We start from the raw sequence: 26,264 nt of genomic DNA on the forward strand, positions 1-26,264 counted from the left end.
TTTTCATAAAAAAAAGGCACTTGTATTTTAAAATTAAAAAAAAATATCCATTGATCCTTTTTTTCGATTAAAAATAAAATCATTCTGTCAAGCTCAAAAATTTTATACACTCAGTATTGATAAATAAATGAAAAATTGTTGGAGCAAAGAAAAAAAAAAAAGGTTTTCAAAAATGTATGATGAACAGCTGTAAATTCATCATATTATTTATAAAAAAATTGCAGACCAGCTGCTCGGTGGGTAGTGCATCCCAAGGCAGTACTAATTTTCACAGCAGAAAAATTTAATTTAAAAAAAAAAAAATGATACGAGAACGGAAAAACTGAATGCAATAAAAAAAAAAAAGACTGGTATCAATAATATAATCGTTAATAATAGTAATAATAATAATAGCAATAATAATATTATTAATAATAAAAAGAATAATAATAAAAAATAGTAATAGTAATAATAATAATAATAATAAAAAATAATTAAATAATTTTATGAATGACATTGTTTGTTGGAATTAAATAATTTATGGTATATATTTACAAATGTATTTTATCATTATTATTATTATCAGTATTATTATTATTAATTTAATAAATTTCTAAACTTCAACACCAAGTACTCGATCGACAACATACTCGTATCTTTTAGGCTCACCATTATTTGTATCATCATCAATTGTTTCTTCAACTTCACGTATTGTTTTACTAACATCTGTATTACTTGTTGTATTATTTATAATTGTTGTTATACCAGTTGTATTTGTACGATTTAATTTATGAATTATACTATTTTCATTACGTAAATTAATTAATTCAGTATTATTTGAATTATCTTTGACAGTGTGTTGACGATGATAATTATGACCAGAAGTACTTGGTTCAGATGAATGACGTCTATGATGACATGTCAATTGTTCTGAATTATTTTCATCAATTGGTAAAATTGGTACTTTCATATTAACACGTGTAAAGAAAGCCATTTTTTCTCTGTAAATAAATATATAAATAAATTAATAAATTAATAAAATTTTAAATAAATTATATAAATGATTAAAAAATAAATGTAATTTAATTCTTACTTGAATGAAATAATATCAGGTTTTCCTTTTCCAGCTTTTGTTTTACGAAGTTTATAAATTTCTTTTGATGTTTTTTTGAGCATTTTTTCAACTCTTTTATCTTCAGCACTTTTACCATTTTTTTCACTTTCAGCTTGTGCAATAAGTGATTGAAATTTATTATCTTCAAGTAGCCAATTTGTAATTTCTGTATCACCATTTTCACGTGCTTGTTCTAATCGTAATTTTAAATTACGTAATCTATTTAATTCTTCTTGAAGATTACTTAATCTAGCATGTTGAGCTTGAAGATCAAGTTCTAAATCAAGTGATGTTCTAGCTGTTTGTGGTAAATGAGTTGATGATTTTTTTGATACTGTTTTACAGCTTAATGCTGATGATGGTCTTCGCCAACGTAATGAACGTCTTTCAATTGAATTTCTTTGAAATGGACCACCACGACGATAAAGTGGCATACTACTGTCACTATCACTACGATTTAATCTACATATATAATGATTTCTATTAACAGCTGCACTTGGTGAAAATGTTTGACTTCTTTTAATGACTATTGAATTTTTATCATCATAAACACCACCAGGCATAACACCAGCTGCTGATAATTTTCTATGTTTTCCTTGTTCAGGTATAAATGTACATTCAGTATTTGTTTCTTTATCTTCTGTTTTATTAGGTTTTTCATTTGTTTCAATTTCTTCTTCTTCCTCTTCATGCTCAAGTACATCTTCAAGTACATTTTCTTCAACCATAAATTCAACAAGAATACCTTCTTCATCACTGTCATCACTTCCACTATCACTATCATGCTCTTCATCTTCTTCCTCTGGACTACCAAGACAATTTGCAAGTTCTTCAAGTCTCAATGATACAGCTGTTTGTAATTCATCACATCCTTGATTTCTAGTTAATGTTGATGTTTGAGAACTAATTATTGTACTTTCATCACTACTTTCCTCTTTGGTGTTTTGTGATTGACGATAAACAGATATATCTGATTCTTGCTTATCATGTCTTGTTTGTTTGGAAGAGATAGAACTTGTACTTCCACTTGCATTATCAGTTGTTGATGGTTGCATAAAGTGGAATGATAATAAATTATACCATTTAATACTTGGAGACTCTGGACTAAAATCTGCAAGTGAGACTTGGGCTGAACCCTGTAATAAAAAAATTAATATATATTAATTAATAATTTATCAATATTTATCAATTATTATTATTAATTTAAATAATTAATAAAAATTTAACTAACCAAGCACTCCTCAGATTCTCCATTTGAACACCAAACATTGACCTGCAATGTTTTTGTATAGAGTTTATTAAGTGGAACAGCAATTGGAAATGTCTCGCCAAATACTGGTTTGTCTAAATCAGTTACAGCTTTTGTACAGCACATGTGATTTATTGGTGGTTGCATTGGTAATAATGCTGCTTTGATATATCTAAAATAAATAATAAAAAATTATTAATATTATTATTTTATCAAGTAATATGTCTACATGTCTAAATGATAAATATTATTTGTATATATACATAAAAGAAATTATTAATGTAATGATTTTATAATATTATAATCTTGCTTTATACGCTAGTCAATTAAATTATCATCTTGAAAATACAGTAGCATATTAAAATGATCAACTTATCATATTTATATCTTGTGATTATTTTTATTTTCATTTAAATATAATTATTATTTTTTTCATGCTTATAATTTTTAATTTTATTATTAATGGTGAGTTTTGTTTTTTTTTTTTTATCATTATAAAATAATAAAATGGTCATTTTTTTATTGTAAACTATGAATTTATATTTTATATTTTCAATTACGAAATTTATGATCAGCTTATACAATTATCAACGACGACGAATTCTTTGTGCGCGCCATCAACCAACGGAATTGGCGATAATCATTGCATAACGGCGTTTTAACGCAAGCATATATATACAGAAGCCCTGGTCATTGATCCAAAGAGTATGGCTGTTGCTTTTGACTTGAAAATATATACAGAGTCAAGATACTCTTTGAGTTGTCTAACCATCCCTACCAACAATTTATTTCTGCACGCTTGCCAGTCAGAAAGATTTCATAATTACATTCCAATCTTTCTCGGCTGATCTTTTTGACTGTTGTATATATAGTTACATTTGTTGAAGGGGAAATCAAGAAGAATTTTACGACTCATCATCTTGGCTGGAATTTTTTTAATTTTTTTTTTTCCTTCTTCTTTTTATTTTACTGTAAAACTTTGCCGTAAAAATTCTACTTATACTAAGATTCGTATAGAAAAAGCTGATGTCATGGTTTTATTTCAGCTGATAAATTATTATTTTTTGTATTTAATATTTGAGTAGTTTTTTTTTTTTTTTTAAATTAAAATTATTATTATTATTATTTATCTTTTTTTTTTTTTTACATTGAGCAATTAGTCAACTGTGATATTAATTGTTGAAGTGATTTCCTAGTGTATATTCAAGTTTTTTTTTTTTCTATTTTTGGTAACTAATTTTAATAATTGCGAAATATTTCTATGATATTTGTTCATGCAAGATTTTTATAAGAAAAAAAAAACGAGTCTGTCAACATCGTGATGACCATGATACGAGATTTATTTAATTCGTTTTTTAAACCAACATGGAATTCTATTTTTGACCTGGCCTGTTTAACTGGGTTCCGAAATCCATTAACAAAAAAAAAAAAAACTTTCAACTAAGCAAAAGGCAACTTTATTTTTATTCATAATTAAATTATTAAATAATTTAAAAAAATTACTTACACTCGTGTATTTGCAGGTATAAAAAGTGCAGCTAAATTTCTTGCTCTTTCAATGCCAGTATGTAAAAGACCATCAGTCACTGAATATCTAAATGAAAAATAAAAATAATATTTAATAAATTTTATGATAATAATTAAAAAAAAAAAGAATTAAATAATATTTACCTTAATTTAATTTGCACTTGTGCTGTTTCTAAATTAATTTCACCAAAAGCAAGTGGATCAATATTTTTTAAACCAGATAATTTACGTCTATTTGAAGCTTCAAAAACACCTGAATCACCAGCAACACTTTCATCAGAAACAGCTGCTGATACAGATCTTGTATTTGTTCCAGAACTACTTGCTCTTGATCTACTACCAATAATTGGTGGTGTTTCACTTATTGGTGATAGTGGTGGTTCTTGTGGCAATGGTAGTGCTGGCCTGCCAAGACCACTACCTTGTGACATATTACCAGATTGCATTTCTAATGGTGGTTGTTGACTATGTTTAAGATGTTCATTACTTGCTGTTATTTGTTCTTGTATTGTTTGTTGATTTAAACGAAGTTCAGCAAGTCTATCCTCAAGATGATTTCGTTCTAAATGGTGTGATGTTGCTGGACCAAGTAATCTTTGTTGTTGTTGTTGTAGTGGAGATGGTTGTTGTTGATGTTGATGTAGCTGTTGAGATTGATGTTGTTGTTGTTGTTGCTGCTGCTGTTGTTGCTGCTGACGTCTTTGTTGTTCAACATGTTCATAAGCTGGAGGTGGTGCCATTGGTGCATTTTCATAAAGTGGTGATATAGGTGGACTAACACTTGATAAACTTGATCTTGGTGATAAACTTGGTTGTGATCTACCTGGTGATGGAGTACTCAATATACCAAGATGATTATCTGAATGACGAAGTAATTTTTCAACTCTTCTATGAAGATCAACCATATCAACTGTACGTTCTTGTTGTACTAAACCTAAACACTGTGGTCCACCATAAATATCAGTAAAACTTAAACCAGAACTTAAACTTCCTTTACTACTTGTTGTACTTAAACTTCCTAAACTTGAACTACTACTAACAGATAATGTACTTGCACTTAAACTTTTTAATTGACTTTCTAACATTGTCATTGATCTAAATGCATCACTTAATTGTTGTGTTAATGCACGTTTTTCTTCATGTAAACGTACTCTAACTGTTATTGTTTTATTTGATAGCTGTAATGCATTTGTTAAATCTTGTTCAAGTCTATTTATTTCAGTTTGTATTTTATTCATTTCTTGTTCAGTTCTTGTTGATGGTGTTATACTACGTAATTCTTTTAATAATTGTTCTTTTTCTTGAAATAATAATAATTTATCTTTATCACTTTCTGATTCACCTGGTATAACTTTTTCTTCAATATCAGCAAGTCTTTGTTGTACAATTTGTATTCTTTTACGTGCTTCATCATATTGTAATCTCATTCTAGCCATTTCAGCTAATCTTGTACCAATTGGTACAATTTCTTCAAGTAAATCAGTTTGTGATGCTGTACTTAATTTTTCATTTGGTAAACTTAATGTACTTGCATCTGGACTACCTTCATAATTTTGAATTCTTGTTAAATCATCTTTTAATTGTACAACTGATTGCATTATTTCAGCTTTTTCTTTTTCACCAGACATTAATGATTTTTGTATATTTCTTAGTTCTGTCATTATTGCTTGTGCTTCAGTTATATTATAACAGCCACCATCACGAGCACTCAATTTCAATTCCACACTAGATAGAATAAAAAGTTTACAAAATTAAATTACATTATATATAGAGATAGAAGAAAAAAAAAAAATGTGTTAAAGAATTTGTTGACATTTACTTTGCTAATGTATCGACACCACGTTGAGTGCAATTCATCTCGGCACGTATCTGCTCCAATTCCATCTTGAGTCTTGATACTCGACTTCTTGCCATCGCAACATCAGACTTGAGAAGATCCGGGTCGTACTTTGTACTGAGTGAACTCGAGCTCGAGCATACTGTAAAAAAATCAACATTTTTATGATTAAAAATAAGAAAAAAAAAACAAATCATAATCAATTGAATTATCTATACATTAAATATTTTTTTTTTTTGCAATAATTTATTAAATATTAAAAAAATTAGATTATTATTAAACTTACAACTTGTTCTCGAGGCTCCCAGTGTTGTAAGGGCATTGTTAAGATGATCATATTCATCTTGGGCAAGATACAGTCTCTGCTGTTTCACGTCATAAATTTCTTTCTTTGCCTAAAACAAAAATAATGAAAAATATAAAATTAAAAAATCTGTCATCAAGTTTAATTATATATAAATAAATTTGGTATATTTAAAATTTTTTAAAATATATGAACTGTCGAAAAGATGGATGTAAAGATCATCCGTTGTAAATTAACGGTGCGAAAGTAGTCGGCTTATTGAACCAGCGAATCACTCGTGACATAAATAACACGTTTGACCCCTTCTCTTCTCAAAATACGCATACAATTTCAAAGCCAGTTTAAATATTTTTCATTTTATTCGAAAATATATATATATATATACGCAGAGGCGTCAAATTCCAAGGCGATAAATGTCTTCGAAATTCATCATGTCACGTGTATCACCACAGTCACTCTCGGATTATTTCACGGATTTATATTTAAATCAATGTCACATTCATATTTAAAATCATCAAATTGACTCTTGGCATATATTTTTTTAAATACAGTCAACCAACACATCAAAAACCGAAAAAAAATAATAAATAAAATAAAAAAAAAAAGACACTTTAAATTGATAAAAATATTTCAATAGTTTATCGATGATATTTAAAACAATTTTAAGTTTTGAATAAGACAGATGATTATGAAATTTATCTATGAATTGAATATTGAAATTTACTATTATTTTATATTATTAAATAAAAATTTAAATAAATATGCAACACTTGCTACTTGTATATTAAAATATACAAAACAAATTGCAAAATAAAACTATTAATATAGTTATAAATAATAGATTATCATGGAACATGTAATATTTATGTTGGTAAACATAATCACACGAGGAAATGCGTAAAACATATTAACATGTTATTCAGCTTATTTATTAGAAGGGAACTAGTCATGTTCTGTCCTTGTGGACTGACACGAAACTTCACCACTTGCCATCACTGAATACTCCCAAGATTCATTGTAAAATTAATTACATTTTGTAACGAAAAATTTACAAAATATGCTCTATGATTTTATGAGATATGTTTGCTATAGAAAGAAATTTATCAGTGTCATATTGACAAGCACTGACCACGATGGAAGACTTGTCATTTTTTGGCATAATGTATTTTTAGATGTACTCGATGTTAAATTGTCATTTTTATTTATTCATTTCTAAAATTATAAAACCGCGTGAACTTTATTGGTCAATTATCGAAAGAAAAGCTCGAGGATTTCACGAAGAAAACTAATATCAGAATTTAGCCCTTGGATGTCAAATAAAAAAGAATGAATAATAAATGACGGATTTGAATAATAATCATTTTTTTTTTCTTTTAATTAATACATTCACATTGATCAGCGTGGGCACACGTATTTTTCATCAGTAATAAATCAAATACACATGATGAAACAAATTCAAGGTGACATATTGAATTTTTTAGTTAAATGTGATTGAATTAATGAGAATGTTGAAATTTTATTCTACTACTATAAAATTGATAATTTTTTTTTCATTTTTATTTGTTTATATTAAATATTTAAATATAAACTCGTATAATAAAAATATAGAGCTTTTTTTTTTTTCATTTATTAATGATAATAAATCAATATAAACACACAACTTGATGGTTTATAAAAAAAAAAAAAATTAATAAATAAAAAATCATGACATAAAAAGAAAAAAAGAAAAATAAAAAAATAAGACTCGCAACAAACACAATTCACGTAATCATTATGAAAAAATCACGTTATTATTCCAATCAGGTTTTTTTTTTTCATTTTGTTTAACTCAATGATATTGCGTACACACACACACTCACACACATGTATAACACAAACTAGTAAAACAAGTGGTATCCTGTCAACAAACAACAAGTAGCTTCACAATACTATGAAGTACTTGTGTAAACATCTAACAAAATAATATTGTACTACATTTATGAAAATGAAAAAATGTTAAAAAAAAATGCAAATTAAAATGAAAATAAATAATAATAACAATTCACTGCTTACATATTCACAGTAATAGTATGCCATAGCATCATTATCATCACGTTTATAACACTGTTCCCAGTAAAAACGCTGAATTTGTTCATCATTTTCATAATCATTTTGATAACACATTCTCATATGATATTGTGATACAATATTTTCATAAATTTGTTCTTCTTGTTGATGTAAATTATTTTTTTTTTGATATTGTTGTTGAAGTTGTTGTATTTGTTGATTATGTTTATTTTTTGTATTAATTTGATTGTAATCCCTGTGATATTGAATTTGATGATTATTATTTCGTAAGTGTGTTTGTCTTTGATGTTGTTGATGATTTTGTCGATTTTGATACTGTTGTTGTACACGATTTTGATTATAATTTGAATAAAGGGGTTCTTGAAGTTTATGATATTTTTGTTGTTGTTGTTTTTGTTGTTGTTGAAGATGATGCTGATAAAATTGTTGTTTATCGTCAGTATAAGTTTGATTATTATAATTATCAATATATGTACGGTACTGTTGTGCTGGTACAAGTACACATAGTGTATACTGTCGGTCCATACCGATTGTAATAACCAGAGTGTGCCAGCTTACTTCTCTGATAAATCAACAGAAAAATAACACTGAGATGAGGCGTGTGTTCGCGCCGAGCCACGGTTTCACCTCATCTTCGCGAAGGCCTCCTTAAGACTGGCCAGTTGCACGGATTCAAAATTTTGATCCCCACCTTCTAAACTCAATTTTTAAGGGATCCTCTTTTTTTTACCTTCTGTTATTATTATTTTTATTATTATCCTTTTTTCTCTCTTTTATATATATATTATTTTCTTAATATTCCTATAGATATATAAATGTATACACTCTTCTTGCGCGAACGATCGTCTCCTTCTACCAACATTCGAGAGACTCCTTCTCCTTTTTCCTCTACCACTGCTCCACCTCTTTTTTTTATCCTCCATCTTTTTCTTTTGCTCGATGCAAAGACTCACCTTATTTTTTTCTCTCGTCCTTCTTCTACCTGGTACATATCTCTTTACCCCTCTTGCCATTACTTTTTCATTTTATTTTCTGCTGCATCTCTTTCACTTCTTTATTATTTTCTCTTCTTCATTTTCATCATCATCATCATCATCATCATCTACTTCTTCTTCGTCTTTTGATACGATGCACGATACCTCAGCGAATGTATACACACGTCTTCAGCCCCAGGGACCCTTATACTAGGATGCTGTTCTTGGTCCTGCTCATCTCATATCATTTCTCCTTGTTACTCTTGGTTTTTTTTACAGAGCAAAAAGCGCGGATCTCAACATCATGCGCAACCGTTGATCGCGCACAACCGTAACGACGCCAGCCACACTGTTATTTTTTATTTTTTTATTCATCTTCTATTTATTTTTTCTTCAATACATCCCTCCTTTGCATTTTGCTTTTTTAGCATTTTTATTTTTTTTTATTAATACCCCTCCCTCCCTCCCTCCCACCTTCTTTTTCATGGACCTTACTAAAGAGACGCTCAAATGGTACATGTAGGTAACATCAGCACAAGCCAAGTACACCAAAGGCACTCTTGAATATTCTCAATTCACTCACGACTCCCACGTTTCATGCAAAACTGCATTCCACAGTAGTTTTCGCCGGTTCGTGGCCTGGAATATTGAATGATGAAAAGAGAACGATGAAAAAAGAGATGAAGGAAAAAAAACAAGTAAAGATACTAAGATTCTGCGATCAAGATCAAGATTCTTTATATATTTACAATGTATCCTTTCTTGCAGAAATACAACAACTGTAGTAATGCATTTGACTGGCTTTGAATGTATGCTTACTTATACAACGTTAAATAAAGAAAAAAAAAAAACATTCATGAAAAAAAAAAAAAAAATGACGAGGGAGAAGGCCTGCAAAGACCGACGAGGTCACGACTCGACCCTGCAACCGCCGCCACATCGCGTTGTAGTATAACCGACCTTGAAATCGCGTTGAGCATCAACAACACACAGTTTAGCTTAAGAACGATGGAATTTCTGGGCGTCCCTTGGCCTCAGCACGAGGCTATTTTACTTTGACCAATCGTCACAAGAAATACCAATGCTTTTATCTCATTCTCTTACTATACACGATCCATCAACTACTAGTGAGACTAATCTAGTGTATAATGTCTAATCATGTCGCCCGATCATTTTTTTTTTTGCCTTTCAAAAATGACTTTTTTATTTTTTCTTTTTGCTAACTGATACTTTTAAAATATCCTTGCAAAATATTTTTAGTTTATAAATTTTTTTATTATTATTTTGGATCCACTTTAATAACGATCATGACACTTTAAAAATTTTTCTTGATAAAAAAAATCAGATTATTTTGAATTCAATGCCGAATACCTTTCAAGAATTTTTGGAAAAAAAAAAAAAATTGTTTTGTATATGACAAAAGTCATTTAGGCTTATTAAGTTTTGGAATATACACTGGAATTTTGATGGTAAAGTTAGACCTCATATTGAATGCACTGCGATAAGTTGAAAATGTGCACGAACTGTGCAGATTACTTACGTTTATATTATTTGTCATTAGTAAAATAAATATTAATCAAAAAAAAGATAAATAGATTAGGTGGATATTGTTTGAGAATAACCCAGAGGTCATTGCCTATAAGGAGGTCTATGTTACTTGTTTCATTTTAAAATAAATACAAGCGATACGAAAGACGGAATTCAAGTCATGCTGTACTCCAGCTGGCATTTAAAGAATGCCTATAGTTATCTATAGAAATTTTTTTTTTTTTTTTTAATTATGAGATCGAAAAAATAAATACATAAATATGATTTTAATATATTTTATGTATCATTCTTGGATATTTTTTTAAAATTTTTTTTAGGTTTTTGAAAAAAAAAAAATTCAGATAAAAGGAACCGCAAATGGTCAAAACTATGTTAAAGATTACTAAATTTTCAACAGAATTACGTCATTGCTTAACTCATCATCATTAACCAAGCTATATGAAAAAAAAGTGGGCTAAAAAAAATGAACAAAATAACTAAAAAAATTAAGTAGATTCAAATTTCTTAGAGAAGATATACATTTAGGTCTTCGTAAGATTCAGCGCTCAGGTATACAAACTCTGTAGTGTAAGAAAAGAAAAAAAAGAGAAAAAAATGTTTGTGCAGTATCAGAGAAGCAAAAGAGTTTATATCACTCAAGTTCCATCGCAAACTATATAGAGTTCTGAACAACATTTTTTAGCTCCTTGAAAGGTTTTAAGATAAAAAGAAAAATATGCTAAAAAAAAATATACGAAGCCAAAAATTAAGTGAATATAATATTGCAACTGGTACATGTGCAGAAAAATGATAATAAAATTGAAAGAAAAGCTCGAGAATTTTTCACCACTTTTTCTCTTTAATTTCATTTGGCCATAAAAGCACTGCAGCATGGTGGAAAAACTATTGATATTGACAATAACTAGAAAAACAAAATAAGAGAAAGGAAAAATGCGGAAAAGAGTGAGATTTAGATAGTTAAATGCCTCGATGAAAATATATAGCGTAGTAAAGAGAAAGAAAGCTATAGTTTTATACACATTAACCGCGGTATGCAGGGTTGTGAAATAAAAAGAGATAGAAAGAAAAAAAGAAAGAGAAGATTGGAATGCAGCCGAGTGAGGAATTCCGGCCCCTCCCGCATATTTATCTGAGCCGCGCTCAGCTCTTGGTGGGCCCCGAGGGCCCAACCAAGAAGAGACCCCTTTTATAGTACGCAGGCGAGGGGAAAAGAATCAGAGAGGGGCAGTGTGCATGAATTCCACTACTTTAAAACACGAATGTACATATACATACACAAACATGTTTTGATACAGTCTGCAAGATATATTCTCATTTCTCTTTTCATATACATATACACTCACTAGCGAGGATGTAAAAACTGTGAACGATTCCTATAAAACAATCTGGGAATGCCCTAGCCTCAAGGAATTTCAGTTCTCATAATTGCCTCACGGGTTCCCTTGCAAATCATTCAAACACGAAAACAGCTTATAACCTTTCTCTATTCATATACATATCGAATGAATCCTTCGAATACCAAAAGAGAGGAAATAATGTTTCTTTTTATTTTTATTTTTTTAAATCTTTTCAAAGCTTCCGGCTTCCAATTTTTTTTTTTTTTCAAATAGATATTATATCGAATAAAATAAATGATATAACAAGAGTAAAAAAAAAAATTGAACTGGAATTTGGATTCCAAGCAAAAATAATTGCAAGGGAAAGAAAGGCAAATTGTTCATTTTTTTTTTTTTTTCACTTTTGCTGAGTTTTTATTATCGTTTATTTTTATTTATTTTTTTTCTGGAGTGAACTGTTTTTTAGTACTTTCCTTCTCTTCATCCTTTCTCAGTTCGTAAGTTTCTTGGAAGGACGTGTTTTGGTTTGCAAAGCGATCAGAAAATTGTTTGTGTGAAAGTTATAATAGCATTTTCGTAATACTTCAAAATTTTCTCTAATGTGTTTTCCTTTCATTCTTTAATTTCTCATTTTTGCATTCATACATATAGTAAATGGTAAAGAATTTAGAGATATTGTTTGAAGGATCTCGAGTAATTTTCTTGGATCAAGATCTTTCGCAGAATTTTTTTCAGGCCCCGCAGGGCTTGAGTGATGAGAGAGGACCCAGGGACGAAGACATTTGATGGAAGTCAACAGATAAAAAGAGTCAAGAAAAGATCACAATAATGGTCTTTTGTATTTGCTATTCTATGATTCTTCATCACTGCTTTTTTGTCTGTTGTTTTCTCTGGTTTTTTTTTTTTTTTTGTAAGCTTTTTTTTCATCGTAATCAATGTTCATTTGAAAGTAAAAAATAAGAGAAAAGTCGAATAATACAAAACAACAGAGACAAAGCTTATAACCTCACTTGAGACCCAAAAAGAATAAAATGATTAGATTTTAGAGTTAGAGCGCTACCGGGGATTCACGTGATTGCCCTGTGGCTACCGAATTCCGTATGAAATGGGCCGTTCAGATGAAAGAGAGATAGAAAAATAGGGCGACATAAGAACAAAAATTAGAAGATATAACCAGTCTCTCTTCTTCCATCTGGAAGACTAACTCCATGGAACGTAAAAAAATAAATAAAGGGCGAAAAAGAAAAAGAGAAGATAAAAAATGAACATGAAAAAAATTATGAGCGAGACAGTGGCAGCAGTCGAGAAGCAATGAAAAAAGTCAAAAAAGAGATGATGATGATAATAATAATGATGAGGAGAGAAACAAAATTAAAACAAAGTAAAAAAGATAAATAAGTTGAGGAAAAAAAAAAGTTAAGATTCACGAAAAGCATTTTGGGCCCCCGGAAATATTTTTTTTTTTTTGCAGCTGCATAATTTAATACCAAAAAATATCTACCTGTGACCACCAAATGACCTTGATGCTTTGTTTACTCCCCTTCTTTCCTCGACATTTTTTCTTGTCCTGGTTTCATCGCTTGTTTACGAAGGAATGTATCAAAATATATATATATAAATTTTTTTTTTTTATCATTATTCTCCGATGGAATTTTTCATCACAGCTTGAAGAAGTAGAAGTGTGAATAGATTTAATCTGAATAGATATATAGTTGGATACATGTATAGAAAATTTTTTTATTGAGTGACATGAAGACTTTTGTTAGAGACAGGATACAAAGAAAAAAAGAGGGAGTGCCCTCGTTGATGCACTAGTGAGGAATTTCTTATGGGCCAAAATGGACAGCTGCTGACGAACAAAGACCAGATAATATAAAGAAAGAATTTTTGGTGGGGCACGTGACTATGATAGAAACCTGGCACCAGAGTACACACGCGACTTGATCTTTCAGTTGTTAAAAAAGAAAATAAATAAAAAAGAAATATATTGTTCCATCTCATCCCTCATCATCCCTTCTTTTAAAGGCAATCAAAAAATAAGAAATCAACCTGTTGTTGTTGTCATCCCAAAACACCTGGTCCAAGAAAAGTGTAAAAAAAAAAAAACCAACTAAACTGGCAGTTTTTTTTTTTTTTTTTTTTTCCAAGGCATTTAAATTTTTCTGAAAAATTATAGCAAATGAAGAATTAGAAAGCTTTAAAAAAAAAAAATTCTCAACATGATCAGAAGAAGAGGCCACGTTTTGAATGTACATACATGAGAAGATAATATACAGGTACCAAGTAAAACTGTAGACTTTATAATGCATACGATGCAAGTGAGAAAGTAAATGAGGGATACAAGTTTCGTACACACGGGGTCGTGAGTTCCTCTTTTTTTTCTTTTAATTCTGATAAAAATCAGCATTACCTTCTCTACACTCTTGCTTAGGAATGCACGTGAATTCCGGTAGTGTCACACCAGTAGTAAGCGTCACTTATAACTAGCTAGTTTATACACAGAAATACACAATTATACGCATGCAATTTTTCTGATCCTGCTTGTCAAGCCTGATTCTCAACATTCATTAAAATCCCCCCTTTCAATATCACCTCTTCTTCTATCATCATCATCATTATCACAAAATAATGATTTCCGGAAATATAAATTTAAAAAAAAATAAATATAATTCATAATATCAATATTTTTACCAGAGCACCATTGATAATATCATCATTATCCGTAATAATGCATTGAAAAAAAACTTAAAAGCTAAATCTCAATTACATAATAATTTCAAATATATTTTTTTTCCAATCCTTAGATTAATGAGTTTTTTTTTTTTCAATATAAAAAATTGCAAAACATAAAAAAAAAAAAAAAAAAAGAGAATATTAAATATTTTTATACACTCTACAGAGTGAATAAAAAAAAACAAGACAATATGATTGAAGAATTTAATTGCAATTCCGAGAAACTACTTAATATTAAATATATAGATATACATCAATGTAGATTTATGTATTATATATATATACCTTGTGGAATTTATTGAGGCGGGAAAGAAGAATCAAGAAGTAAACATAACAAACATACTTGTTTGTTATATTATATTTTTCACATAATTGAAGAAAAATATATAACTTGAATGACGATCAGTGGCGCCGTTGATACGCGACAGGAGCAATTATCATAAATGCCAGAAGAGTTATTTTTGTGGATTTATATTTTGGAATGAAGCTAGGAATTTTTATGTATATAGCTATTATCAGAATTGTATAAATTTATAATTACACACATGTTTTTTACTATATAAATTATAATTAAATAAAAATATATATATATAAAAATAATTTCAAGTAGAAAAAATAAATAAATAAATAAGATGAGGGTGTGTGTATAATAATAATAATAATAATAATGTAGAAAAGGCGGATGTCCCTGAGAAACAAGAAAGCACTTGAATGCATTTTTTAATATTGCAACCATCGCCATGACACAACCAACTTATGGGTATTTTTTATTTTTTAAATAATTTTTTCTTTAGTTTTATACTATAGCGCCATGCTTCTCGTGTATATACCATACCAGCTAAACTCAAACGCGTTCATAATTTATAATAAAATTTGCCCTCAAGCAATGTGGTATTGAGAACCTGTGGAATTCAGGTCTCTCTTGCAAACTCCTGATACCGTGACGCCTTTTGTAACAAGCCAGTGTCTACCCACTCTGCATCATCATCATCATCATCATCATGTTTATTATTTTGTCGCTTTTTTTTTCATTTTATATAATTTTATTTATCATAATTATTATTATTTTATTTTTTTCATTTAAAAATTAATATCTCAAAAGTAAAAGTATTTTATTTTTTTTTGTATTTTTATATATATATTAAATTATGTAATTTATTTAAATTGTTGATTTAAATATTAATAACAATGAAAATAATGTAGACTTGATTAGACTGACAAATGAAAACAAAGGAGCATATTCTTTAACAAATTTTATTGTTAGTGGGATGATAATAATGACATGTATGTTTTCAAGTACAAAAAAAATTTTTTTATTAATTTTTTTTTTTTTATTGTTTAATATTCAGACAGAAAAAAAAAAAAAAAATCCAATAGAAGGAAAATTATACTCTATTATTTTAATTGATGATGCAAAGCAATAACGGTTACACAAGAAAAACAAATTTATATAATACAAAATTATATTTTTACTTGTTTTTCATAAAAAAAAAAATTTCTTAATATATTTATGTTAAGTAAATGAATAATAAAAAAAATATATAATATATTTTTTCATTTATAAAGTTTATCAATATTTAGAAATATCAATGTTTTTTTAATTTAAATTTTTAATTTTTTATGACTGATGATGTTAATTGATACAGGAGATTGATCGTTATGGTTATCTGACTTTCCCACGAAATATTTTTTATGTAATTATCTTATATGTCAATGTCGTTGTGTATATTTTAGTTGTCAATGCAATTTTTCTGGTTATATCAAACACAAATATACACACATATGAAAAAATATTAAATTCAAGTGTCTCGAGAATCAACCACGAAGACAAATGTGAAATGCGAGATAGGTGAGAAGGACAAGGAGCTACTTATCAATGTGAGTTTTGCATACACACAATAAATGCATATGATGCTGTTATATATATGTATTATCAAAAAACATATACAACAACAACAACAACAACAACAACAACAACAACAACGCATAAGTGAGAAAATAAAAATACATAAGGACCGTTACACCGACCAAGATTCAACGAGATATTTTACGAATTCCAACTGTGGAAAGTTTTTCTCTCCTGTAAATATATTGGCAACGTTGATACTATATCTTCACCACTTTTAAATTCAAATAAAAATTATAGATACTCATATGAAATGCTTAGGATTATTTTTCTATTGAAAATAAATAATATTAATTAATTTTGTTGCATTTTGCTTTATTTTTTATTTCATTTTCCAATCAGGTCAGTTGAAAAATTATTATATTTTAATTTTTTATATGTGAAAGTGACTTGTTGACTTAATTTTAAATTTCATGGATAACACAAATGTAAAAAAATTCCCATGATTTATTCGCAGAATAGTGATATAGAAAATGTTTGAATTATTCTGTGAAATTCATCGATACAAGTTTTCATGTAATATGTACAATTTACCAAGTAAGGTAACATACATGTCACATTCACATTCTACCAATTATCAAATTCCATGTAATTAACTCGAGTTAAATATATAAAATTTTAAATTGAACAAAAAAGAATAATCAAGAAAAAAAAAATAATCTTTTTTTTTGTTTTAATTGTAAATTTATGTATTTAAGTTGGTAATGATTTGTCACGAGATTAATTTTTTTTTTACAAGGGTGTAATATGTATTTAAAAAGCTACCATCAATCTTTGTGAGAACTATGATAATTTAATCCACTTTAATTAATACAAAACAGTATATTATTGTTATCATTTTAGTTGCGTTAAATAACTGCATATTGTTCCCAGGATCTGCTCAGAATAATTACTTTACTTTGATTTTCATATAATAATAACGTAGATCATTGCCAACTTCCTTGCCTGATGATGATCAACACATCTCTATTTTTATGACTTGTTTTTTTTTTTTTTTCATTATTTGCATCAAATTATATGCTCTATTTTTATTTATTTTCTCAAGCATTAAGAGAAAATAAAAAATATATTTACCGATTAAATTCCAACAGGTAAAATAAATTAATAAATCAAACTTAATATTACCACATTATTATAAAAATTTGCACATCATTTTTACTTTTTTTTTATTTCTAATTGGCTGTGAAATTATTTATTTTTTTAAATAAACAAAGTTAATGCATGCCTTTTATGTTTTTATTGCTTTTTCTCTGACAAATCAAGTAATTATACTTGGCACAATGAAAAAAAAAATAAATAACTAAGAAAATAAATTCTTCTATTAAATAAAAATTAAATGAAAATTATAAACTATAATAATAATAGAAAAATAATAATACTTGATTTTTATTTTTAACAAAAATTATACAGTTTATTTAAATATTTTTTTTTTAATTTTCATTTAGATTATTTTTTATTTTCAAATGATTTTTTGTGTTGAAAATTATTCATCGTTAAGACAACCCTTTTTATTTTTCACTTATTTCTACATTAATTATTTATTTATTTTTTAATTTTATATTATTTTTTGTTTCATCGATATTCTCGTGTACGGTAGTTACTCGCGAATTTCCAATTAACCCGACGCCGGCGCCAATTAAAAAGAAACGATGATACGTCGTGTTGTTGTTCGCTGTTTTACCTTACACAAACACATTTGTGTTTGTGTGTAATTTTAATAATTGCATACATGTACAAATGGTTTATATATCATGATAATAATATTGATGATAACGGAGTTTTGTGGCATGTTTGATGCCGTTGGCACGTGGTGCGCAGTTATTTAAAATCGATAAGTTGCGTATTAAAATAAAAATAACAAAATTCTTTCGTTATATTATTAGTTTTTTTTTTTTTTTTTAAATATTTTACAAAATTAGTAATAATAATAAACAGTTTATATTTTTCTAGAAAAATTGTTTTGGTTTTTATTAATAGAAATAATTGAGTGGTTTATAAAATTGAAAGGAAGTCACGTAGGCAAAAAATATTTTTAGTTTGTGATGGTATTATTCAAAAAATTTATAGCTGACATAATAAATTGAAATGTGATGGTATTATCGCAATATAACCATATCTCTTTGACACATAAAAAAAATTCCATTAAATTGATGATAAAAAAATTCGTTAAATTCTGATATTGAGAAAAAAAAAAAAATTATCAAACTGAGGAAATTTGGATACATGATATTTTGTCCCACGACGTGTCAAAATTTTTGTGATTTTTATTTTCGATTAATAAATGTAAAAATAAATAAATAAAAAATTATTGAAACAAAATTGTTGATATATCTTAAAAATAAATCACGATATGATATCAAACAATTGTTAATATATTTTATTATCATTTTGCGATATCTTTGAATGATCATTGAAATAAATGTTTTTTAATAAAATATAATATCAAAGTATTAATCATTTTTAAAATATCTATCATTTAAATTACAAAATTGAAAGTTTTAATATTTTTTTTTTTTTTTTTGTTTCCTTTCAATTGAATTAATCATATAAGCCTTAGTTATTTACGTTTAGACTATTAATTTTCCTTTCTAGGAATGCAATAAAAAAATAAAAATAATTCAAAGCATTAAGGCGAAAAAAAAAATAATATTATTATACATTTTGCATCAAGTGAACTAGAATGTTGTATTACGTAATTTATTTTTAGATCAAACGTATTAGTGATAAAAATATAAATACAATAATTGATGATATTTTAAAGAAATTAACCATTAAAAAAAACTTTTGTTGTTATCTTTATAAATATACGTATCAAAATACTCATAAAATATAAATAATTATTTTTTTTTTTCTTAGATTTATTACAACACATTCCAATTGAATATGCATTTCATCAGTAAAAAAATATATCATCATGACAAGTTTAATCAAAAATAAAAAAATAAAAAATTCATTTTGATAATTTAAATGTGATTGTACATAAAATATTTAAAATAAATAAATTTAAGCATGATTTAAAAATAGAAATCAAGTTTATTAAAAGATTAATGGAATATTGATATTTATATTATTATTATTAAATATGTCCAACTGTTTATTTGTAAATGAGATCAGTGAATTGAGGAAGCCAGATTGGTATATGATTATTGCTCGATGCTCCGGACATCGAACTTTCCAACCCATCTGCCTAGCCGATCATCACGTTTTACATTTTATTTTTTCTTATTCAAATCTAAATGTACATTATTATACAGATATAATACCAACGCATATATGTATTTATGTAGCATCTATTTGAGATTACAAATGCGCATCAAATTTTACCACAAGTATTTTAAAAACACACATGCACACACTCTGCTATTATGAAATTTATATATATACACAAAATATTTCTTAGAAATATCAAAAATACTAGCCAAAGTATTACCTACAAATTCCACAGCTGTTACAACTATATACATCTTTAAATATATCATGCCAAATTTATCAACATCTGATGTTCATTTAATTTTACACAAAAAAGAATTTGCTTGTATTATTTTTTCATTTTAAATTTAAACTGAGACAAAATTTATATCAAAATAAAAATATATATATTAATACAATCCTTGAGATATATATATGGATGCAGCAAACAATAATAAATATAATAATAATAATAATAATAATAATAAATAAATAAAATAACCTCGTGAGTTGAAGGTAAACAAACCAATTATCAATTATTATCCAACAAGAAAATAATGGAGCGAGATTGTCAATTGTAATCATAAAGACAAGTATATTGATCAAATTTCTTGTACATTTTGCAATTAAAAAAAATAGTAAAAACATGAACGATGCGTCTTATAGGTATATCATATAAAACAACCTGTGGGAAATGAAAATAAACTCATAAATAATACGTAATGTGAAATATAAAAAAAGAAAAAAAAAGTGTTTAAACAAAAAATAAAAAAAAAAACAGAAATATTTATCAAGTAAGTATATAATTCCCATGAGATAAAAAAAAGAGTAAATTTTATACATTAAAGATATTTAAGAAATGAAAAGAAAAAAAAAAAATTGAGAAAAGTATGGATTAAAAAATATGTGGCTTCTAAGAATCTTAGATGTGTGACATGGGATATTTGAAATTACGTAAATCCCAGTGGAGCACATATTGGCTTCAAGGAAGGTAACAAGTGATATTAAATATAATATTGATAAAATATATATACAAGTAAAAAGTATGAAGAAGTATATTACTATGAAGCCAGTCAATTGCGTACGTCGACCCTATACACACATGGCAAGGTCACCACCATACAAACCAACAACCAAGGGAACCATGTAACCAAAGATTTTCTCTCTCTTTTTATCTACCATTCCAGTCCCTTTTGTATGTTTTTTTTTTTTCTTACATCTACATTCTTGTTTTTGCTTCATTGCATTTAAATATTCCCCTTTTACCTGTCTGACTTAATACGCTTTTTTTCCCTTACAAAATATAAAAATAAAATAAACTAATAATAATCATTTCATTTTTTCAAATACGACAGTATCAAACGTGTATTTATTATTCACATTCTACGTCTACCTTAATTTTTCTTGTGCTTACTTTGTATGAACAATTTAAATGTAAAAAATTTTATAATGATCATGTGTAGAATCATTTTACGACTTGATAATTATTAGTTATCAATTGAAATTTTATAGAAACACTTTGTAATATTTTGCCAGGTATGCAGACGTGTATAATATTATATAAATGCAGAAATGAGAATTTAGATGAGCATAGAATTAACTGTTGAATTGTCAATTAAAAAATATAAACCTGCAATTTTTATATTCTATTTTATTTTTGTTATTTTTTTATTTGCTTCACAAGAGTTAATAAAATTTGTTGAAAAATAAAATTTCAATTTACTTTGAAAATGTTTTTTTAATTTTTTTTTTATTATTATTTTAATGATGAAATATTTTATGGAGCGTGTATGTATGTATAAACAGATAGTGTATGTTCTTCTCTTCTTGAGAATCCAACTGTTCACTACACCTATCGACCTCAAAGGTCAAAGTCATTACGAATAAAAAGAGCTGTATGATGTACGCGTCATCACCACAATACAACAGACATTTACAATGCTTTCTCCAATTTAATATATTCACCAGCATCAAATAAGTTTCAATATTTTTATATTAAAACATGATAAATAAAAATTTATTTTTTAAATTAATTTTAATTAAATTATATTGATGTAATAAAAAAAAAAAAAAAAATTTTTTTCAAACTTGTATAGCTATATTTAATTTACATATAATTATATTTGATATTTGATATTTTTTCAAATATTTGCAAAAAGAGTAAATAATAAAAAATAAAAAAAAACAAATCAAAAATTATTTAATTAAAAATTTAAATATGTTTAGATATTTATTCAACTCAATAAATCCCTAAACTACCTATTTTTTTTTTCCTCTTTAAATGAAATAAAGTATATAAATTTTAAAAATAAAAAATACAAGTAATAAAAATAAAATTATACTTTGAGTGTAGAAATAATATTCAAAAAGAAATATCCAAATGATGTCAGGAGAGCATGCGGGTTATATAGCAGTTGGATGGCACCCGAGGGTGAAGTTATTTTTGGTTGAAAAGCGATTTACGGTATATCCTTATCGTATATAAAAATGTTATATATGTATATATATTTGGGCCTTTGGTAAAAAAAAATGTTGTGTATAATATGTGAAAGAGGTTTTAAAGCAGATGAATAAGAGTGTAGAGCAATCACATTGTAATAATGACCAATCCTGTTGTGTTGTTACATCGGGAATTGTCGGTGTCGTTCGGTTAAAATACCCGAGGGGCCCTACGAGCGTAACACCGGGAGCCACTACGCCGAAAGTCTTGGATGGAGTCGATGTGCGGGGGCCTCATCTAGACAACTGAAAGTATATCGTGAAAGAGAAAAAGAGAAAGAAATATAATGAAAAAAAAAAAACGATTCAACGATATAGGATCAAGTGAGGACAAGGGTAAAGAGATGTTTGGGGCCCACATTTTTTGCTTCTTCTTTATGCGATGCATTCAAGTGGGAGGCAGGGGGATAAGACAAGATATATACGAATGGCGCGAGAATAGACGTTGAAAGAAAAAAGATAAAAAGATGTCTTGTAAAGAGAGATGAGAAATAAAAAAAAAGGTAAAAAAAAAAAAAAGCAGGAGACATTCCAATCTCTCGTGGCAGGGCCTGTTGCTCTCAACTTGGCTTTTGCCAAGTCACTTTTATGCTCTTTCTCGTTTACTCACATTTTAAACATTGACCATACTATTGTCGCATGTATGTGTATATACAGAATTAATACCACAAAACAGCAACATCAAGAATCATCATCATGTGATGTTAAAAATCAAGAGAACAGAAACAAACCAATGTAGATCCATGTTGCCTCTTGGCTATATCATTTTATATATGTATATGGTTTTACAATACACGCGTGCACTTATTACTCTTTTTTTTTTTTTTTTTTCTTTTTTACTTTTTTTTCATATAAAATATGGTGCGAAATTTAATCCCATGAGATTAGTTGACGGTAATTATCTCACTTCTCAACGGGGGTCTAAACAAGAAAATAAAATTCAATTTTTCAATGTACTTTTAACATTATTATTATTTCAATTTTTTTTTACTTTTTTCATTTATCTTTTTTGTTTTGATTCTTCAGGCGAGACACACACTCCAGGTGGGTTTGCGTGAACGTGCTTTTTTTTCTCCTTTTTTTTTCAAATTTTTTATTTTTCAATTCGGAGAAGTCTATCAAAATTTTTTGAAATGGATTATTAATGATGGGGGACGATTATTATATCCTTTTTTTATTATTTATATGATGGAGAAAAATCAATTTTAGAATTGCCTCTAAAATTATGAGCCAAAAAATTATTATTATTATTATTTATTTACTTTTTTTTTTTTTTGATCATTTGGAATTTACAATTTTAGGAGATTGTATCATCAACTAAAATTGAACTTTATTCTGAAGAATAATTGTGTGTTTGCTTTCTTGTAGCCAAAATTGATGATAATATATATCGAAATTGTATGTGTGTGTGTAAAATCATTCTGGATGTCTTTTGGCTGTTGCTTGATGGCCAAGAATTCTTTGAATTTTAGAAGCGATAGAAGATATTCTCTTTGGCCTGAAGCTGACATATTTATTTTTTTTTTTTATTTTTGAACGACCACGCAAAAATTACTCCGTGTTTATTATCATTAAGCTGAATTTTTAACACTGTTTCTACATATACACGAAAAAGGCAATGGCAAAATGAAGAATAAAAAATTCGTGATATATAACTTCAGATATGAGTACATCGTATACATTTCAAAGATACAGCAATGTTAATTACCAATTTAATATAAATACTTTAGCAGTCGAACTCAAAGTGCCCCAAGTTGCTATATAATAAAATGATTTAAAAAATAAAATTTTTGTAATTTGAATAAAGCAATGGAAAAAAAGAACCAAAAAATTACCAAACATGCAGTTTTTAAAAATATATAATATATAATAATTTAAATAGCTATCAGCATTTTTTGCTGTAGCTTTGTTTAATGAATAAAAATAAGTTATTTAAATCAATTATATATTGTTTATAAATAACGAATAAACCCTGTGGTGACTGACCAACCTCAATGGTGCAAATAAAACCATGTTCTTCAAATAGGAATATACTTCATACATGCATGTATACACATGTGTTGTATAAACATAAAATACATATAGATAAAAAAAAAATAACATAAAAATATACTGCTTTTACAAGTTTTAACTCTAGTCGGATTTTGCTAAGTCAAACAGGTGTAACGCACTCATCGAGTATATTCTTTTATAACTTGTACACTTGCCAGCAACATTTTCAACTTGTTTATATTGATCTTGTATACATAAACAAAATAAAACTAAATGTATATACGAAAAAAAAAAAATACATGTAATAAAACAATATATGGTAGAGAACATTGAAAAAAAGGAAAAAAAAAGATTCAAAATATGTACAGAAATAAAAGAAATGAAATAATTCAAAGTGCAATAATTGTTGTTGTTGTTGTTGTTTGTTGAGATAGTGATTATTTTTAGTTTATTTTCTCTTTGTTATTTATTGATATTTTTTTGTGATTTGTGTGACCTCGTCTGGCATAGTTGCACGCCGCATTGCAAGATTCCGCGTCAGCCATTTTGCGTTTTCCGCGAGTCGCGCAAAACCATTCCAAAGACCCTAGTGGCTGGCTTCTGTACCCCTTTTTATTTTTCTCACACAGTCAACTCACACACAACTCTCGGGTCAACGATTCCATATTCGAATGAAACAAGCGACGACATTTTGCCTTCTGCTTATATATTTTTAAATAAATAATAGAAAAATTCCAAAGTTGATTTAAAAAATTAAAATAACAATAATCAACCAGAAATATTAATTAATTTATCAAATGATTAAAATCAGTATATTATAAAAATATTTCAATATAAATTTTATATCTATTTAAATCTTTATGTTGAGCAATGTTAATTTTATTATTTCAACAAAAAAATTATACATGTCCACTGTAGAGCTTTTTTTAAACTATGTATTTATATTTATATTTTTTTTTAAATTATATATAAATTTATTAAAAATATATATCATTTTATAAAAATTTAAAGTGAATTTCTTTTTTTTGAGAATTTTTGCAAGTTGGCTTGAGATGAGAAAGGAAAGTATGTATTGAATTTGATGGTGGTATGGGCCGTTTGACCATGGCAAGATAGAAAATAAGAAAAAATAAAATATATAATATATATAAAAGAAAGACCCTTGGTGGTTTGTGAGTATCAGAGGGCAAAGAGGCAAGAGAAGGAGAAGAGCAAGAGTGGCTGCGAGGACGACGGGACCAGAAATATTGTGGGATGAGGAGTATTTGCATCGGAATGCATGCCCCCGCATCATGCCACACGCTTTGGCCAAACATATACACAAATGCATATATAAATTTTCAATTCATGTACTTATAAACATATGGTATACATTTTCACTGCAAGCACAATTTACGTATTTTATTCGTTGACCATGTGTAAATTTAATATTTTTATTTTTTTTCATTTTGCAAATACAACCATGCGAATTTATAAATAAAATTCTGTATAGAAATTAAATAAAAATTATGTATGAAAAAATAAATGTTTTGTCAATATATTGTTGTATAACAAACTTTCAAATTTAATTAAACAAAAATAATATATTTCTAATGACTAGGCGATATATAAAATGTCAATTAGACAGGTCATTAAATAAAATAAACACAAATAAAATTAAAAATCATTACAACTAATTATTACCGTAATTAGTATTTAAAAAACTCTCGACATTTAATAACAGAATTTTCTTTTTTTTTTAAACTTTCATTTCACATTTGGCTATTAAACAAATTAATTTATGATAATTTGGTTTTTTTATTTAATTAGATGAATATAAAGCTCAAAAAAATATTTGATAATAATGGAATAAATTTCTAATACGGAGAATATATGAAGGAAAAAATCTTATTGTTGGAAAATTTAAAATACGGAGTAAAATAAAATTTAAAAAAAAAAATCTAAAATGAAAAATAGCAAAGGAGGACAAAAAAGCCCGTGTGTAAATACCAAAATACCTTGGAGCGACA

General features: G+C 27.3%; 1 protein-coding gene across 3 annotated transcripts in view; it reads right to left on the bottom strand.

Annotated features, from left to right (window-relative positions):
• Positions 1–188: 188 nt before the first annotated feature.
• LOC122858944 (protein kibra) overlaps positions 189–26,264 on the bottom strand; it is a 44,952-nt gene continuing 18,876 nt past the window's right edge. For 2 of the 3 annotated variants that reach the window (XM_044162192.1, XM_044162193.1), the window contains 7 exons: positions 5,993–6,101; positions 5,689–5,848; positions 4,014–5,594; positions 3,850–3,936; positions 2,325–2,514; positions 1,073–2,229; positions 189–980 (listed from right to left, as the gene is read on the bottom strand). In XM_044162192.1, the coding sequence (XP_044018127.1) occupies positions 593–980; positions 1,073–2,229; positions 2,325–2,514; positions 3,850–3,936; positions 4,014–5,594; positions 5,689–5,848; positions 5,993–6,101 (3,672 nt within the window). In that variant the 3' untranslated portion in view covers positions 189–592. Of the gene's footprint in view, positions 981–1,072; positions 2,230–2,324; positions 2,515–3,849; positions 3,937–4,013; positions 5,595–5,688; positions 5,849–5,992; positions 6,102–8,062; positions 9,391–26,264 lie in introns of those variants that run through there. The other variant, XM_044162191.1, reaches the window with a different exon arrangement.

The sequence above is a fragment of the Aphidius gifuensis genome, linkage group LG6 (genome assembly GCF_014905175.1).
Source record: "Aphidius gifuensis isolate YNYX2018 linkage group LG6, ASM1490517v1, whole genome shotgun sequence".
NCBI classification, from domain to species: Eukaryota; Metazoa; Arthropoda; class Insecta; order Hymenoptera; family Braconidae; genus Aphidius; species Aphidius gifuensis.